This window comes from Chelonoidis abingdonii, chromosome 3 (genome assembly GCF_003597395.2).
Source record: "Chelonoidis abingdonii isolate Lonesome George chromosome 3, CheloAbing_2.0, whole genome shotgun sequence".
NCBI classification, from domain to species: Eukaryota; Metazoa; Chordata; order Testudines; family Testudinidae; genus Chelonoidis; species Chelonoidis abingdonii.
Genome location: NC_133771.1, coordinates 169,750,484 through 169,768,421, shown reverse-complemented (window position 1 = coordinate 169,768,421; position 17,938 = coordinate 169,750,484). Strand labels below are relative to the sequence as shown.

The 17,938-nt window shown below is 47.1% G+C and overlaps 1 protein-coding gene across 1 annotated transcript in view; it reads left to right on the top strand.

Annotated features, from left to right (window-relative positions):
• Nucleotides 1–17,938, top strand: part of VASH2 (vasohibin 2) — a 68,177-nt gene that overhangs the window by 39,629 nt on the left and 10,610 nt on the right. The window contains exon 6 of the mRNA XM_032769087.2: nt 14,485–14,866. Within this exon, the coding sequence (XP_032624978.1) occupies nt 14,485–14,866 (382 nt within the window). The remainder of the gene's footprint in view (nt 1–14,484; nt 14,867–17,938) is intronic.

Sequence of the window (17,938 nt, the reverse complement as noted above, 5' to 3'; positions counted from 1 at the left end):
GATGCTTTCAGATGGACGTTGGTGACTAGATGTCCCAATTTTAGGGACTTTGTCTTATATACACAACTTTACCCCTACTCCAGAAAAATGTGTCCTGATTTTTCACACTTGCAATCTGGTCACCCTAGATAGACTCAAGTGTCCATGCAAGATGTGATCAATCCAACTTCAGACTAGAGCTGATTCTCAGCTAATTTTCACTGATGTGAGCCAACGTAACTCCATTGACCTCAGTGATGGTGTTTCTCATTTACACCAATGTGAGAGGAATATCAGGCAAGCCTCAGAGTTCAAGTGTCTTTCAATTTTGTGTTCCAATTCAGGTCAGTTATAAGGATAACCCAAAATTATGAAGTTTGGATCTGGATTGGAATTTTCCCAAGGATTAGGGTAGCAGGGGGGTTTCAGAGCAGGAATTTGGGTTTTGGCTCATCTCCAGCATTTGCTACCATTAAAGCAAAGGAGACTTAAATGTGAATAGCTCCATTTTAAAATAACAGTAAAACCAATGTATTGTGGTGAGGAATGTGGCCCAGTATTTCTGCTGTAAGAAAATGTGTTTATTTTGTATTGGCCATTAACTTTTATTTTTGAATTTATTAAAATACTTCTCAATGGAGCTATGCCAGTTTATACCAGCTGGGAATCTGGCCCATCTTCAAAGCCCCTCAAGCTTTGGTCCGATTCTCCTATCACTGATTTTACTCTGGTGCATGTCCTTTGACTTCAACCACCTGGTGTATCTGAGAGATCATAACCAGGCCCTTTAATGTCCCCATGGGGAAACTGAGGCTAAATGACTAGCGTAAAGCCTCAAAGGGAATCTGTATCAGAACCAGGATTAGCTCTTGGGAATTTCTGCCACGGGATTGGGAGTGGGGAACGGTGAGTCCACTCATGCTTCATTTTCCATATGTGCTCCAATGGTGTATAGAGACAGTTAAGGAACTCCAAGTGGCCAGGGGAGAATTCGTGTGGCATAGGAGCTGTGCAGGCTGACAAATACCCTCTGGAATCTCCCGCCCTTTCCTGTGACCCCTGGAATAGGAGATGAACAGGCAAGATGAGGCAGGTTGGGAGATTAGCATACCTGAGTGCTATAGGGGGTTCTGTACAGCCCATATATAGTCCCAGGGAGACTGCTCTAATTTATAACCAGAGCTATATTGGTCCCTGCAATAGCCTGGAATCTGGAGGGGGTAGCCACTTTTGCTTCTTCCACCTCTGGCACGTTGCGCCTTCTGTGCTGTAGCACAGAACTGAATTCCCAATTCCCAGTCCTGCAGACAGACCCATGTCTCTCAAAAATGTGACTGAGAGCGGTATGGGTATGTCGTGGCCTTCTGTTTGCTGCAGCACAGCTCTACTTGTGTGTGGGTGTGGGAAGGAGAAGAATAGAAAGGAGATGACACCCAGCCAGAGGGGAAGATCTAAGTTGCCTTTCTAACCAATTTGCTGTGTGTTTCATTTCATCTGTGGTGGAGATTCTGATTGACTTGTCGCTTAGCAGATGCATCATGCACCTAAAGGTTAATTTTCACAGCAGTTGTTTCTGTGATAGCTGATGGTAAGTAAAGCCGTTTCCTTCCTCCAAAGGCTTTTACTCCTACTTAGAGCTTAATGCAATTAAATTGCGACTTCTGAGACCTTATGATAGAAGCGTGTGCATATGGGCAGGTGGCCGTGGAGGCTTTGTGTGTACTTAGTAGAGAGCTACTCAGAGTGAAACAGGGTTAAAACCCTTGTATAATGAAGGGAACAATTGTGGCAGATCAGTGCAACACTTGAAAGTTTAATAGGTGCTAACAAAAGGCATTTGTTTAGACAGTTACATAGAATAATAAATAGAATAGGCCTTTAAAAGAGTCTATCCATAGAAAAATGATAGTAACCTGATCTTAGTATATACAGAATATTGCATTCTGTTACTAGAAGAGTGAGGTCACATTTTAAATGAAGCCATTGTAGGCGTAATTCTCCAGCTGGTGTAACTGCATTGGGCCTGATTCTGATCTCTCACTGGATTTACACTCATTTAATTCCGCTGACTTCAGTGGGGTTACTCCTGATTTTCATTGGTGTAATGGAGCTTACAGTCAAGACCACTGAATGCAATGGAGATACTCCTGATTTACACCAGTGTAGCTAAGATCAGAATCTGTGTTTATTGTAATCTGGAGGTAGTAGATGGATGGCGGGATGCATATACTGCCATGGTTTATCCAGTTGCACCATGTGTTGCGCTTGGATTTCTGGGCTGCTTAAATGATCTACTTTGCAGGCTTGTTCTTTTATTCTGTGTTGCAAGAAATGCGTATGGTTGATGGGAAGAGTCTATTAATGCGCAGAAGATGTAGACCTACCAGGCTTGCTGTGTTTGTCTCTACTTCTTTTAATGTGTTATCTCTGTATCAGATTCTTCAGTTTGATGCTCGGGGTTAATTTTTTTTTCTCAAAAATGTTGCCTTCTTGAATATGCTGGATTCCTATTTAATCCTCCACTTCAGTGGAGTGACTCTGGGTTTAATGGCTCCAGGCCTTAACCCTGGTTAGGAAGATGCGAAAAAACCTCACTTATTTTGTATGTAGAGCCCCTCTCTTCTCGTTCTTACCAGAGGGTAATGAGTTCATGTTCTGGTCTCACTGGGTAGAGAGGTGATGTAACTTGGTGTAAATGGGCAGAACTCTGTTAAAAGTCAATGGAACCATGCTGACATCAGCAGAAGATCTGGCCAACTGTTTGTTTTGAGGTGCTGTACAAAGAAAAACATCAATATGATTTAACCTTTGGCGTATTGACTTTAGACCTCTGGGTCTAGATCATCCTGGAATCCTTTTCTAGTGAGTTTCAGGGATTCCAAGGCATGCTCATGCTGGAAAGAGAAGAATAGGAAAAAATGGTGGTGGTCTCACAAAGTGAAACTTGTCCAATGCCAGATGGGTGAAACCACCTGGAGAAAAGAATTTAGAGGACATATGAGGATCACTGGGTATTCTTCTTCACACTGCTTTAGGAACTAAGGGCTGAATTTGAGTTGATGCTACTGTATACCCAGAGTAACTCCATTGATTTCAATGGAGTTACATTGGCATAAGTATATAGTGTCAGTTCAAGTGAACTCAGAATCAGGATCCTCATCTTTTCTTGTCTTGGTAAAAAGTTTGTTGTTCTCCAATTTCTAAGCAGCTGTCAGGCACTCCTGGTATGCAGGAAGCGGGGAGGAAAGCAGGCTGTAGGCAGGGAGAATATTCAGACTAATGTCCTATGCCATTTCAACTATGTAATGCCTATTATGTTTGTGTTTAAAGAATTTTGGAGGGGGGGGGTGTGAAGAAAGAGAAGGAATGCCAAAGATCCCAGGATCAGGAATTGTATATGCAACCTTTTTCTTGTTGGGTCATCCCTTGTTTTCTATACTGAGGGTATGTCTACACTACGGGATTATTCCGATTTTACAGAAATCGGTTTTGTAAAACAGATTGCATAAAGTCGAGTGCACGCAGCCACACTAAGCACATTAATTCGGTGGTGTGCATCCATGTACCGAGGCTAGCGTCGATTTCTGGAGCGTTGCACTGTGGGTAGCTATCCCAGCCATAGTCCGCAGTCCGCCCCGCCATTGGTTCAACTGGGTGAGATCCATATAATGGGCAAAAAGGCGCGGTGATTCTGGGTAATGTCGTCACCAATCCTTCCATAAAGCCACACGCCAGCAATCATTTTGTGCCTTTCCCTGGATTGGCCCTGGCGCCGCCATAGTATGGCAACCATGAGCCTGTTTGCTTTCATCACTGTCCCCAAATATGGTACCTGGGATGTCGGCTTGTCAGCAGCGCGCTTACTTTGCAGTGTTACACAGCAGCTATTCATGTTGCCTTTCTGCAGTAGCAGAGAGGTGACCATTCCGATTGCACCTCACTGCCATTAAATTGCGAGAGATGACGGTTATCTCCTTTCGTCATCTGTCGCTGTCATGGTGCTCCTGGCTGCCTATGCTGAGTCGGTCCTGGGGCGCATGGAAAATGGATGACTCCCCGGTCATTCCCCTTCTTTATGGTTTGTCTAGAAAATGAGTAGTCTCCTTTTAGAGTGGAAGGAAGTTATAGAGCAGCAGAGGACAGCCGCGCTGGGGTCAAAGCCAGAGATCCCGCAGAATGGAGGTGCTGCGCCATTCAGGGGGGCCCTGCAAGCACCCCCACCCGTTTGCTTTTCTCCCCGCCAACCTCTGGACTACCGTGGCAGGTCTCCCTTTGCTGTGATTGAAGTATAAAGCTAGCAGGAATAGAAACATGACTCTTGTGAGAGAAAAGAGGGGGAGGAAGCCCCCGCGCTATTGATAGTCCTAGGCGACAGAACTTTTTTTAGACCAATGAAAGGGGGCTGATAGAGCTCAGCCTCCTATTTGCTGAGAGACGGTTACCGAGTTGTTCTGTACCATCTGCAGGGAACGACCTGGGAGTCATTCCTATTTTACCACAGGCCCCCCTGCCGCGCGTCACTGAGGCTAGCCAGGCAGACATTAGCGGGAGTGATGCGGTTTTCCCCATTTTCGATGACCTGGATCAGGAAAAGACAGGGGCGGAGATCTTGCTAGTGCAGGTCGCTGCAGCAACCAGCGTCTACCAGCAGGCTGCAGTAGACATCACGGTAACATTGAACAATGGCACAGATAACAATTTAGTTTCTCTTTTCTTTGCACGGGGCCGGGAGTGGGGGTAATATGTGAACGCTACCGACCGCGACAGGGTTTTGGCCCGTCAGGCCGATGGGCTCAGCTTAAGGAATGGCAATGCTTTTCGGATGACTGCGGGGACTGTAGGGAATTAGCTGGAGTCCTCTCGCGCTCCTCCCTCCTCACCTGAATCCCATTGATTCTTGGACTCCGGTACACTGTCTTGCAGAACTGGCGGTCAGTGTCCTGGCGGCTCTGTTCTATCACGCTGGAAGTATTGTTTCAAATGCTTTGGTGCATTTCGTTCTGCTGTAATGGAAGGCTGATCGATAGAACAGTTTGTTCTCCCTACGAGCGCATCAGATGCAGTACTCCCGTACGGTCCACGCTGGAGCTCTTTTGGATTTGGACTGCATCGCCACCCCGTGGACTGGATCAGAGCTCCACGCTGGGCAAAAGAATGCAAAGTTTCGCAGGGCCTTTTTGCTCTGCCCAGTGCTCAAAGTTCAGTAGGCCTGTCAGAGCAGTCAACATGTGCACTGTGGATCCGCGGCTAGGCCATAACCGTTCGCTTCTGTGGCCACTACACGAATATTCCCTATCTCCTCATTAACGTACCTGGCACGGTATTACAGACATCCTTGGCGTCAGAGTCACAGAATACCTAAATCGGCCTTGGTCACGATAAACCCGTCTGTGGACAGGTGCGCCGTCATTGTAACTCGCTACTAATTGCGTGTCACAACACTTGTTGCACTAGTGTTTAACCAGTTGCCAGCTCGAAGGATTTGCGAGATCTTGAGCTGCATTCAGAGGATGTGGGTTTGCGAGTGCTCTGGGATAGTCTCGTACACCATTGGCCCTCGGTCGTGGGCTCGACTGCGCTAGGCCTACCCTCTAATTTCCCCCGCGCAACGTTAGGCGATCCTCTAAGGGTGATGGCTCCTTCTAATTCTGGCTGTTTAGGCGTCCAGCAGCCAGGGTTCCGTAGCGGCATAGGACACCCTGTCATAAACAGATAGCTAAGGGTAATATTTCTTTTACTGTAAAGGATAACAAGGAACCAAACACCTGACCAGAGGACCAATCAGAAAACCGATTTCAAAAGTCAGGGAGGGAAGTTTGGACTCTGCTTTGTCTGCTGTCTCTCAGCTATGAGAAGCTTCTTTCTTTTCAATCTTCTGGTGTCAACTTGTAAGTACAGTAGAAAACAATATAGGCTTTATGTGTGTTTGGGGGTATTACATGTGTGTAACTTGCTGGATAGTTTCAAATGATATCTTTTTGATCAGACGTGTTTATTCTAATTTCTTATAAGCAATAGCTTGTATTGTCATCGATGCAGAGTTATATATCTTAGGTCTTTTCTTTCTTTTTTTTTATATAAAAGTTTTCTTTGTAAGACTTGTGTTGAGTTTTTCTCTCTGGGTAGGTTAAGGAACAAGGGGAGGGAATCTCTTGGTGTAGATCTACGGAGGGTAAGCTCTGCAGCATCAGGAGTTGGGGGGAGGGAGAGATAGGATCATTCTGTTCCTTGTATGGGGTTTGTCTCTTTGTGGAATAACGGAGACAGGCTTCTTGGTATGTGATGTAAAGAGATGGCATCAATACTCCAGGTAGCCCAGAAGAGAAAGGCGTGGAGAGGGAGGAGGAAGGGAAGTGGTTTATTCTCCTTTGTTGAGACTCAAAGCATCTGAGTCTGGGGTTCCCCAGGGAAGGTTTTGGGGGCTCAAGTGTACCAGGACACTGATTCTGTTGGGCAGCGAGATAAGACCAAGCTGGTAATTAAGCTTGGGAGTTCATGCTAAGCACCCAGATTGACGCCGAAGTCGCGAAGATTGGAAAGAGGCTGAGGATAATGGGTGGCGCGAACTGGGAATAAGAATCCAGAAAGCCAGGGAGGATATATGTTTTTCTTTTTCCTGTAGGGTGTTAGCAGAGAGAAAGGGTGGTTAAAAGGGCCAGAGAGTAAATGTTTTCCTGTTTCTCTCTGCCAGCTTGGCTTGCATTTAACAAGAGACATAAGGGTCTTCGTTAAACATAGAAAGCCCAATGGATGTTAAGGAACCCAGCAAACACACATGCAAAGAAACTGGTTCTGTTCTAGTAAAACATAAGCCAGAAGAAGAAAAAAAGGACACGTTCAGCCACTGGGGCCAGAGACAACAGAGACCAGCAGTTAACAATAACCACCAGAGGGCACCCCCCCACACAAGAAAACAGAACCATGACTGCCAAGATGCCCTAAAAGCAGGACGAGCAAGAACTGAAGAACAAATAAAGACGCCGATCAATTAAGGCGAGACCTGGAAAAAAAAATACAAGAGATGGAGCTGAGAGAAAAAGGCCAAAAAGACACTGCTTACAAAAAAGAACAAGCAGCCAAAGAGGAAGCAGCCTCACAAAAAGACAAGCAGCCAAAAGGCAGCCCACAAACAAAGATGGAAAGCAACAAGAACAAGATGCAGACAAAGATGCAGCCTCCAACGAGAGATGGAAAAAGAGAGAGACAAGGCCCACCGGCAGGCCTGGAAATTAGAACAGGCTAAGCATCAGAATGCCCCAGCCAATCCTAATCACCCGTCGCCAGTTGTTGTTCAACCGCACAAGAAATTTCCCAACTACAAGGCAGGTGATGACACTGAGGCCTTCTTAGAAAATTTTGAAAGAGCCTGCATTGGGTACAGCATCCCTGAAGACCAGTACATGGTAGAGCTGAGGTCACACCTCAGTGGACCCTTAGCAGAGGTGGCGGCTGAAATGCCAAAGGACCAAATGAACGATTATAAACTGTTTCAAACCAAGGCCAGATACAGAATGGGGATAAACCCGGATCATGCCCGTCGGCGTTTCAGAACCCAAAAGTGGAAACCAGATGGGTCATTTCCCAAACACGCCTACTACGTTGGGAAAGCATTATGACGCCTGGATATCAGGAACCAGGTTCAATCCATTGACGAACTGCACCTCCTCATGAAAATGGAGCAGTTCTTGGATGGTGTTCCTGAGGACATAACACGGTACATCCAAGATGAAAAACCAAAAATCTCACCGAGGCGGGGGAGATTGGAGCCAAATGGATGGAAGTGGCAGAAAGCAAGAAAGCTACTGTAAAGGGGAATGAAAACCCCAGGGGGCACACCGACAATAAACCCTACAACCGGGCAACCCAAAACCCCACCTACAACCCAAGGAAAGCCACAGACACCCTATCCTTCCACCTCACCAGTCTCCAGTAACTCACCTCAACCCAGTGACCCGTCAGCTGGAAGATGCTATAAGTGTAATGAACTGGGACATATAAAGGCCAACTGCCCAAAGAACCCCACCCGGGTGCAAGTCATTACACACCATCACACCAAAGATCCCCAGGCCCAGATACCTCTCAAATCCCTTGGAGCGAAGGGAAATTTGAGAGTGGGCGGAAAGAAGGTTACCGCGTGGAGAGACACGGGGGCACAAGTGTCAGCTATCCACCAATCCTTCGTGGATCCCAAACTCATCAACCCAAAGGCCAAAGTGACCATTTACCCCTTCATGTCACAAGCTGTGGACTTGCCTACAGCTGAACTGCCTGTCCAGTACAAAGGCTGGTCAGGAATGTGGACTTTTGCAGTCTATGACAATTATTCCATCCCCATGCTACTGGGGGAAGACTTGGCCAACCAGGTGAAGCGGGCCAAGAGAGTAGGAATGGTTACACGCAGCCAAACCAGGCAAGCTTCCAGACCCATTCCTGTTCCTGAGCCGTCCACAGGGAACCCGTCTGTGTTACCAGAGACCCAGACAGAGGTAGTGGACCCGGATCCCATGCCAACGGCTGAACCAGCCACAGCACCTCCAGTCCCAGGACCGGAACTGGAACAGCAACCAGCACCAGCACCAGCAGTTGCAACCACATCTTCAACCTCAACGCCAGAGGGGCCAGCGAGCCTGAACTGGCAGAAGCAACAGACAACCATACCGAAGAGGCTCAGCCAGAGCCTGAATACCACCAGGTGCACCAGCGGAGAGCGGTTCACCAGCAACGGAAACAACCCCATCACCTACATCACTTCCAGAGGGACCAAGCCCAAGTCCACAGTCTGAGGAAGAACTGGTATCCCCAGCCTCAAGGGAACAGTTCCAGACTGAGCAGGAAGCAGATGACAGCCTTCAGAAAGCTTGGGTGGCGGCACGGAGCACCCACTGCCTCTCAGCTCTTCTAACCGATCCCGGTTTGTTATAGACCAAGGACTTTTATACAAGGAAATTCTTTCTGGTGGACACCAGGAAGAATGGCAGCCGCACAAACGGTTGGTGGTTCCAACTAAGTACCGGGGGAAGCTCTTAAGCTTAGCCCATGATCATCCCAGTGGCCATGCTGGGGTGAACAGAACCAAAGACAGGTTGGGGAAGTCCTTCCACTGGGAGGGGATGGGCAAGGAAGTTGCCCAGTATGTCCGGTCTTGTGAGGTGTGCCAAAGAGTGGGAAAGCCCCAAGATCTGGTCAAGGCCCCTCTCCAGCCACTCCCCATAATTGAGGTCCCATTTCAGCGAGTAGCTGTGGATATTCTGGGTCCTTTCCCAAGAAAGACGCCCAGGGAAAGCAGTACGTACTGACTTTCGTGGACTTTGCTACCCGATGGCCGGAAGCAGTAGCTCTAGGCAACACCAGGGCTAAAGCGGTGTGAGGCCCTAAACCAGACATTTTTGCCAGGGTAGGTTGCGCCCTCAATATCCTTACCGATTCAGGATCAATTTCCTGGCAGGCACCATGAAAGACCTGTGGGGAAACTCAATGGGGTGAATCACTTGGTTTTCCACCCTTACCACCATCAAACCAATGGCCTGGTCGAAAGTTTAATGGAACTTGGGGGCCATGATCCGTAAATTCCGTGAATGAATACTCCAATGACTGGGACCTAGTGTTGCAGCAGTTGCTCTTTGCTTACAGGGCTGTACCACATCCCAGTTTAGGGTTCCCATTTGAATTGTGTATGGCCACGAGGTTAAGGGGCCGTTACAGTTGGTGAAGCAACAATGGGAGGGGTTTACACCCTCTCCAGAACTACATTCTGGACTTGTAAGCAACCTACAAACACCCTCGACACTCTTTAGTCCTTGCTAGAGAAAACCTAAGTACTCAGGAGAGAGCAAAAGGCCTAGTATGTAAACATACCAGAGACCGTTCCTTCAAGAGAGGGACCAGGTTATGGTCTTGAAGGCGCAACAGGCCCATAAGATGGAAGCATTCATGGAAGGGCCATTCACGGTCCAAGAGCGCTGGGAGGTGTTAACTACCTCATAGCATTTCCCAATTCCTCACTAAAAAGCCAAAGTGTACCATGTTAATTTCTCAAGCCCTTTTATCCAGAGACTTACAGTTTGTCAGTTTACAGTCAGGGAGGAGATGACACTGAGTGGCCTGATGGCGTCTACTATGACGGAAAAAGGCATGGTGGCGTGAGAGGTGAACCTCTCAACCACCCTGGAATGTCGGCAGCGGCAACAAATCCAGGAGCTGTGCACTAGCTTCGCCCCATTGTTCTCAGCCACTCCAGGACAAGACTGAACAGGCATACCACTCCATTGACACAGGTATGCTCACTCAATTAGACACCACCCTATCGGGTGTCTCCTCATGCCCAGCTTCATAGAACAGGAGATCCAGAACATGCTACAGATGGGTATAATACGCTCAATCTACCAGTGCATGGCATCTCCGTGGTTCTGGTACCCAACAGATGGGGAAATACGCTTTTGCGTGGACTACCATAAGCTAAATGTGGTAACTCGTCCAGACAACTATCCAAGCCACGCACAGATGAGCTATTGGAGAAGTTGGGACGTGCCCAGTTCATTCTCACAATAGACTTAACCACAGTGGTACTGGCAAGTTACCGCTAGATGAACCTGCCAAGGAAAGGTCAGCATTTGTCACCCATGCGGGGGTGTATGAATTAATTGTACTTCCTTTCGGGCTGCGAAATGCACCCGCCACCTTCCGAGGCTGGTAGATGGTTACTGCAGGACTGGGAGAATATGCAGTTGCCTACCTTTGATGCATGTGGCCATTTTTTCAGACTCCGGAACCGAACAGCTAGTACACTGGAAAAGGTCTTTGAGTGTATCAGGCAGCAGGACTAACTGTTAAGGCCAAAAATGTCAATCGGCCAAACAGAGTGACTACCTGGGACACCAGGTGGGTCGAGGGAACCATAAACCCCTACAGGCCAAGGTGGATGCTATCCAAAAGTGGCCTGTCCCAAAGTCAAAGAAACAGTCCAATCCTTCTGAGGCTTGGCCGGTACTACAGGCGATTTGACCACTACTACAGCCAAATTGCTGCCCACTGCCCGACTAACCAAAAAAAAACCCAGCCCAATACAGTTAAATGGACGATGAGTGTCAGGAGGCCTTTACCAACTTAAGGCGACGCTCACGTCTGACCCTGTGCTAAGGCCCAGACTTTGACAAACATTCCTAGTAACCACGATGCATCTGAGCGTGGTTAGGAGCATTCTCATGCAGGAAGGACGGATCACAATTCCATCCTGTAGTGTTTCTCAGCAAAACTATCTGAGGGGAAAGCCACTGGTCAGTCAGTGAAAGGAATGCTATGCCATTGTGTACGCCTGGAAAAGCTACGCCCATACGTTTGGGACGGCGGTTCCAGCTCAAACGCCATGCCTGCGCTAAAGTGGCTTCATACAGCCAAAGGGAACACAAGAAACTTCTTCGTTGGAGTTTAGCTCTCCAAGATTTTGATTTTAAAATTCAACACATTTCAGGAGCTTCTAACAAGTAGCTGATGCACTCTCGCCGTGAGAGTTTCCTGGAATACACTGGTTAAAATTGTCCTTAAAGATGTAGAAGTTTTGTAGTTTACATACGTAGTAGTATATGTAAAGGTGCATGTGTTGTATTTAATCTGTTTATTTTAAAGTTCTAGGAAGAAATCACCGCCAGTGAGTTTCCCACTGTCTGTGATGGGGGCGTGTCATAACAGATAGCTAAGGGTAATGTTTCTTTACCTGTAAAGGATTAACAAGGAACCAAACACCTGACCAGAGGACCAATCAGAAAACCGGATTTTCAAAGTCAGGGAGGGAAGTTTGGACTCTGGCTTTTGTCGTGTCTCTCAGCTTATGAGAAGCTCTTTCTTCTTCAATCTTCTGTGTCCAACTTGTAAGTACAGGTAGAAAACATATAGGCTTTATGTTGTTTTGGGGTATTACATGTGTGTTAACTTGCTGAATGTTTCAAATGTATCTTTTTGATCAGACTGTTTATTCTATCTTATAAGCAATAGCTTGTATTGTCAATCTTGATGCAGAGTTTATATTCTTATGTCTTTTTCTTCTTTTTTTTTTATATAAAGTTTTCTTTGTAAGACTTGTTTGAGTTTTTCTCTCTGGGTAGTTAAGGAACAAGGGGAGGGAATTCTCTTTGTGTTCAGATCTACGGAGGTAAGCTCTGCAGCATCAGGGAGTTGGTGGGAGGGGAGAGATAGGATCATCTCTGTTTCCTTGTATTTGGGTTTGTCTCTTTGTGGAATAACGGAGACATGCTTCTTGGTATGTGATGTAAAGAATTGCATCAATACTCTCAGTAGCCCAGAGAGGAAAGTCTGGGTGGGAGAGGGAGGAGGAAGGAAGTGGTTTATTTCCCTTTGTTGAGACTCAAAGCATCTGAGTCTGGGGGTTCCCCAGGGAAGGTTTTGGGGGCTCAAGTGTACCAGGCACTGATTCCTGTTGTTGGTGGCAGCGAGATAAGATCCAAGCTGGTAATTAAGCTTGGAGGTTCATGCTAAGCACCCAGATTTTGGACGCTAAGGTCCAGATTTGGGAAAGAGGCTTATGATACACCCCAACACCGCTACCTTTCCTGTAGCCATGTCCCCTGCCTCCACCACAGAGAAGACTTAGCATCTTTACCTCGCCAAAGAAACCCATTGGCAGAGCAGCACAAGGCAGCTGAGGATCCAGATTCTGTCCTCTGCTCCAGCTCCTTTATGCTACTGGAGCAGCTGAGGGTTCTGGAATAACCAGCTGGCTATGATAGGGTGGAGCACAGGAGTGTGCCATGGGTGTGGACAGTATATGCTTTGCTTCAGTGAGCCCTGGCCATGGTAATGGCCCTGAAGGAAGGGAGCTTAGAATAGTGGAATTTGAAATAGAGACTGCTCTGGGATTAAACTAGCCCCTGAGGCAGGGCAGGAGTCCTTCCTCTGGCTGCATTGAGTGGCTCTCTCTGATGCAGGTCAAGATCTGGCCTTTTAACTTGAGGGGAGGCCGTTTTACTCTGAGGGCAAAGGGCCTGCTTTTCTATTTCACACTGGCTTCACGCTGGTCTGATTCCATTGACCTTAAAGAGTTACTCTTGACTACGCTGATGTGGCTGAGAGCAGAACAAGGCCTGAAGGATCTAATTAGATAATTTGATTGGTATGCTGCTGCTGACCATATCTATGCCCCTTGCATCTGTAACCCAATGGTGGGTGGGTGTTATGCCGTGCTGATATGCAGAGGATATGAGTTCTTATAGCCTACAGCTAAAGCTCAAGCTGTAGCAGCTCATATGTTTAGCTCCGGAGGTCCCTTATTCAGTCACCAGTGTAATAGCCAAGAGAGCAGTTGTCAAATACTTGGTGTTCCAGACACACATGGAGTAGGGTAGGCATTTAGTGTCAGGTGTTAGTGAGGTGATGGAAGAAACAAAAAAGCATGAACAATAGCACCTCCCTCCCCAGCTTAGATAGAAGAAAAAAGGGGCTGAGGCCCAGTGGGACTTGCTGGGTTCTTTGGGCAGGTTTGCTTGTGATGATTAACAACAAATGAAGAAGCTAGGTCTTCAGAAGGCGCAACCCATCTGTCCTAGTATGCAGAGGGAGACTTGCCTGCACAAGGATGTCAGGATCGTTTCTGTTTCCCCTTTAAGACCACATCTTGTCCAATCTCCTAGCTGGCAAAGGATGGCTGGATTTGGCTCCCACTGGAACCAACCAGCACCAGTCCTGAATCTGTAAGGAGCCACTCCAGAAATGATCACAGAGAGGTGGCACCAGCATGAGTTGAGGAAATGATCTAGATAACTACATGTAGCTTCCCTGTGGAGTACTGTATTCTGCTGCTGTAAGGCAGAATTTGGAATGGTTGATCACCATAACATGGTCAGGTTAAAAGATGGCTACTCCTAGTCATTTCTTTGTGCCAGAGTCTGGAGTGAATCCTTTCTTTAACCCAGTTGCTCATTTTTTATGCATTTAATGGGATATCTGAGGACAAAAACACTCGCATGGCACTTGTCAGAATGAAAGTGATTTTATAAACTGGAGGAATAAAAACTCTTCAAATGAGACCTATGGTGTGGGATCTTTCATAGCATCTGAAGGCTGTGGAGATGTGGAAAACTCTGAGCAGCAGCCAGCTCCAAAATGGAACCAAAGGAAGGTCCTTGAGACTGCAGAACTGAGGAACTCTGCATGGTATTAGCTGAAGGAACGAATGCTGGGGGCATGCACTAGTTTTCCTGCATACTGATCTGGCTTTGCCTTTTTTACAGGTGTGGTCAGGGCACTGGGAGTCAGGCCCCTTCCTGGCTCTGCTACTGACTTGGTGCGTGACCTGGGGCAAATGACCTGAGCTTACTGTGCCTCATCCACCCTTAAGTAAAATGGGTATTATAACACCTACCTTGCAGGGGCATTGTGGGAGTGAATGTTTTTATAAAGGAGTCTGAGCTCCTGGGGTGGAAGTTGCAAGTCCTCTTGCACCAATATTTGCTTTACAACCTTTGTTCAGAGTTGTCTTGACACAATGCATAACAGATACTTAACCAATGGGCAGCCTTCCATGGAACGATTCCCCATCAGCTTTAAAACCCACTTCTCAGGAAACTATTTTCATCATGTGGTGCTTGGGATTTACTGCAATGGCCGGTATGGGTCACTGGGCATGAGCAGAAGATCAGATCTGATGGACAAACCTTTGACCTATCGAACTCTGACCGATCTCGTCTTTGAATTTGAAGATTCCTATAAAAAGTATCTACATTCAGTCAAAAAAGTAAAAATTGGATTATACGTCCCACATGAGCCACACAGCTTTCAGCCCATTGAGTGGAAGCAGCTGGTCCTCAATGTAGCAAAGATGATGCGGACAGACATAAGGAAGGAGCTGGAGAAATATGCCAGGGATATGAGAATGAAGGTAGGTGCATGATTTCTATAATGCCTTGGGAGTCTGGGTCTGATTTTGTTCACACTGGAGTAAATTGGGAGTAATTCTGTTGATGTTAATGGAGTTACACCAGAGTAAAACCAGTGTGAGATTAGAATCGGACCTGGTGTGTCCATCTAATCTGTCCCTCTGTGTTTCTCCTCAACTGTGTTGCATGTTTTCAAGTCCTTTTCTGTAACTTTTTATTTGTAGGATCTCTCCCTCCTCACCGGACATTTGTGGCCCAGAACTTTTCCTAGTTATAAGGGGTAAATATCCAGTCTGCTGTTAGCAAATAGCTTGCTGAGTCTTGAGCTTGGAAGAAAATCACTGAGCAGAGCTAGTGAATCTCTGGTGTCTGGGGAGTCATGTGCATGCTCCAGTTGTTGTCCCGGATTCTCTGCTGCACCGACTTGCTGCTTGGGACAGCAAAGAGGTGGTCCCAGGTTGTCAGGGAACCAGAACTGGTTCCCTGATTCACTGCCCAGCCCTGTTGCATGTTACAGCAGCTCTGAGGCTGTTGTAACATGCACCTGCTGACAGTGGTCTCCCAGGGACCATCTGCCAGCTGAGTATAACCAAGGGCAGCATATTCTGGCTGTGCCTCCTCTTCTGCAGTAGGAGTTGTGGGGAGAGGGAAGTGTAGGAACCAGCTATGCCAGCTCTTCCCCCACTGAGGATTCCTCAGAAGAGGAATTAGGATTATATTCCCACCTCTTTGTGCTGCCAAAGTCATAACTGCCTTCCAGCCTGTTCTGACCTGTTGAGGGAGTGAGCCCTGTTGTCTCTTGGGGGCAGAGTGGGGAATTTCATTGTGGAAGGGACATAGTGAGGGCTCTGTAGAAGGCAGTTCTGTTGTTTCCTCTGAGTTGTTGGCTTAAAGTATCATCTCATGTGCCTAACTAGGCCAACAGGGTATTAGTTTGCAGTGGCCTCCTGTGTCACAGAAAAGTCTCCCAAGAGGTGCACTGTTTTCTGTATCCAATTAGAGACCTGAAATTAAGTCTGCAGAGGAGTTGCATGTAAAGTACTGTAGCTGTCTTCAGGGTCTAATGAGCATGTGCTGTCTCATGTGAACAAATTCTCCTCTGCAGAGGACTGGAACTGGCTTACCCCTTCATTGCATCTGGTTTGGAAGTTCTGCTAGAGTCTTCCCTTTCACGGATGGCAGCAGGATTGGTTCTCTGGTTTAGAATCAGCAACAGATTAATTTTTCTTTGTTATTGTTTAATCCTTAGACTGCTGACACCTCCCCATTGGAGAGTCAGATTGAAAAGTTTAGAGGACACTTGCAGACCTTTGTCTGCAGTTGCCAAAGAGTTGAGATTGACTCCCTTTCTGGTTGGAGTTCCTGAATATGCTTCAGTGACAGGTGGGGGTGAAGAGCAGGTTTCAGTTGCAATGAAATTGGATTTGATGCCTTTCCAGCCATCTGTCAGCAGTTGGGGTAAAGCAGGTGCACTCATGAAGTGCAGGGCTGCTTCCCTTTTCCGAGAGGTATGTGGCATCATTTGTAAGTTTCTTCACATGCCACTTCTGACTTTTTGTCTCCCTCCTCGTCCTCCAAAGAATGAATCATTTGTCTGGGCAGTGAGTTCTTCTTACATGTGGTGTGGTGTTACAGAGCCTGCCTCTACCATTTCAGTTTGTGCACAGGCACTAGATAGCACAATGGAAAATGGGTGGTAAATCTGCCTAAACAGAGACTTCTTAGCGCTGCTGCTACAGCCCCCTCTCCTGCCACTGTCAATGTATACGTGTGGAGGATGGGATGTGGGTCTGAAGTGACTGTCCTCATCCTGGCTTCTGTCCTCAGGCTCTTTCCTCACCCAGATCATTCACCTCAAGTTAATGCGAGTGAGTTGTGCAGAGCATAGTTACGATTCCAAGAAGGCAGTGGAAGGGGAGGCTATCAGGAAGGCAGGGCATCTGGCTTGTTTGCAGATCAGTCAGACAATGGAACCGATTCATGCTGGGGGTCATTCTTTGGAGTTACCCGGGGGGAGTTTGGCCTATTGTTAGTGTCTGAAATTGTCTGGCTTATTTTGAAACCTTACAGCTTAACTTGTCATTGGCCAAAAACTGTGGGAGTTGGCAGTGCAGGCTTAGGTAAGCATTTGTGCTATCCCACAGCAACGCTGCAAAGTTCTACATTGGCACCCAGCCTTAATCTAGCTGATGGGACTGTCAGGGCAGTTTATTTGCATTAAACCTCGGAGGATATTGTAAGATACTGAATGTTGGTTTTTACCAGATAATCAAGGGCCAGAACCTGCTTGCCTTACTTCCATGAGGAGTCCCATTGAAACCAGTGCTGATTGCACAGTGGAGTCAGTGGGGCTCCTTGCAAGAGTAAGGACCAGCAGGATTCCTCCCCTAAATGTAAAGTCTTCAAACGTGCCTGCATGACAGAAGAGGAGAAAGCGAAAGGAGGTTGAAAGAATTGGAGCAAGACCCATGTGAGGGAGCACGTCCCTTGTACAGTGTGGAATGTACAGTTTGGTATGTGCGGATCTCACTCCATGCACAGCATTGTCTAAATAATAAGCTCATATATAGCAGTTTTCATTCCTAGCTCTGTGTTTTACAAAGGAGGCAAGTACCATCATCCCCATTTTATAGAGCTGACTGTTGTTCATCCACACTTTCCTATGAAGCTCCTTCATTTAACAAAGGGCGGGGGGAGGGGGGGGGAAATGTAACAATTAGGCCAAGGCAATGTTTGTAGCTTGAGTGAATGTATTGCTTATGCAAGCAAGGGGCTGACAGTGCAGGTCTCGACAATGTATGGTATTTGCAGGTGTCACGAAAGCTCACACGTACAACTTTGCCAGTGGACCCCCATGCCAACCAGCAGCACCCTGCTCTTCCACTCTCTGGTGGCTTATGCTGTGCACAAATAAGAGTTCAAATACACTAGGCAAATTATCTCTTGACAGTGAGTTTTCTCAAGACAGCTGAGACCAGTGTAGTTAAGGCCCCACTGTTTTCCTTCCCTTTACAGACAGAATGTGGTGTCTAGTGCGCACTAGCAGGTTTCCCTGTGATGACGGAGAAAAGATT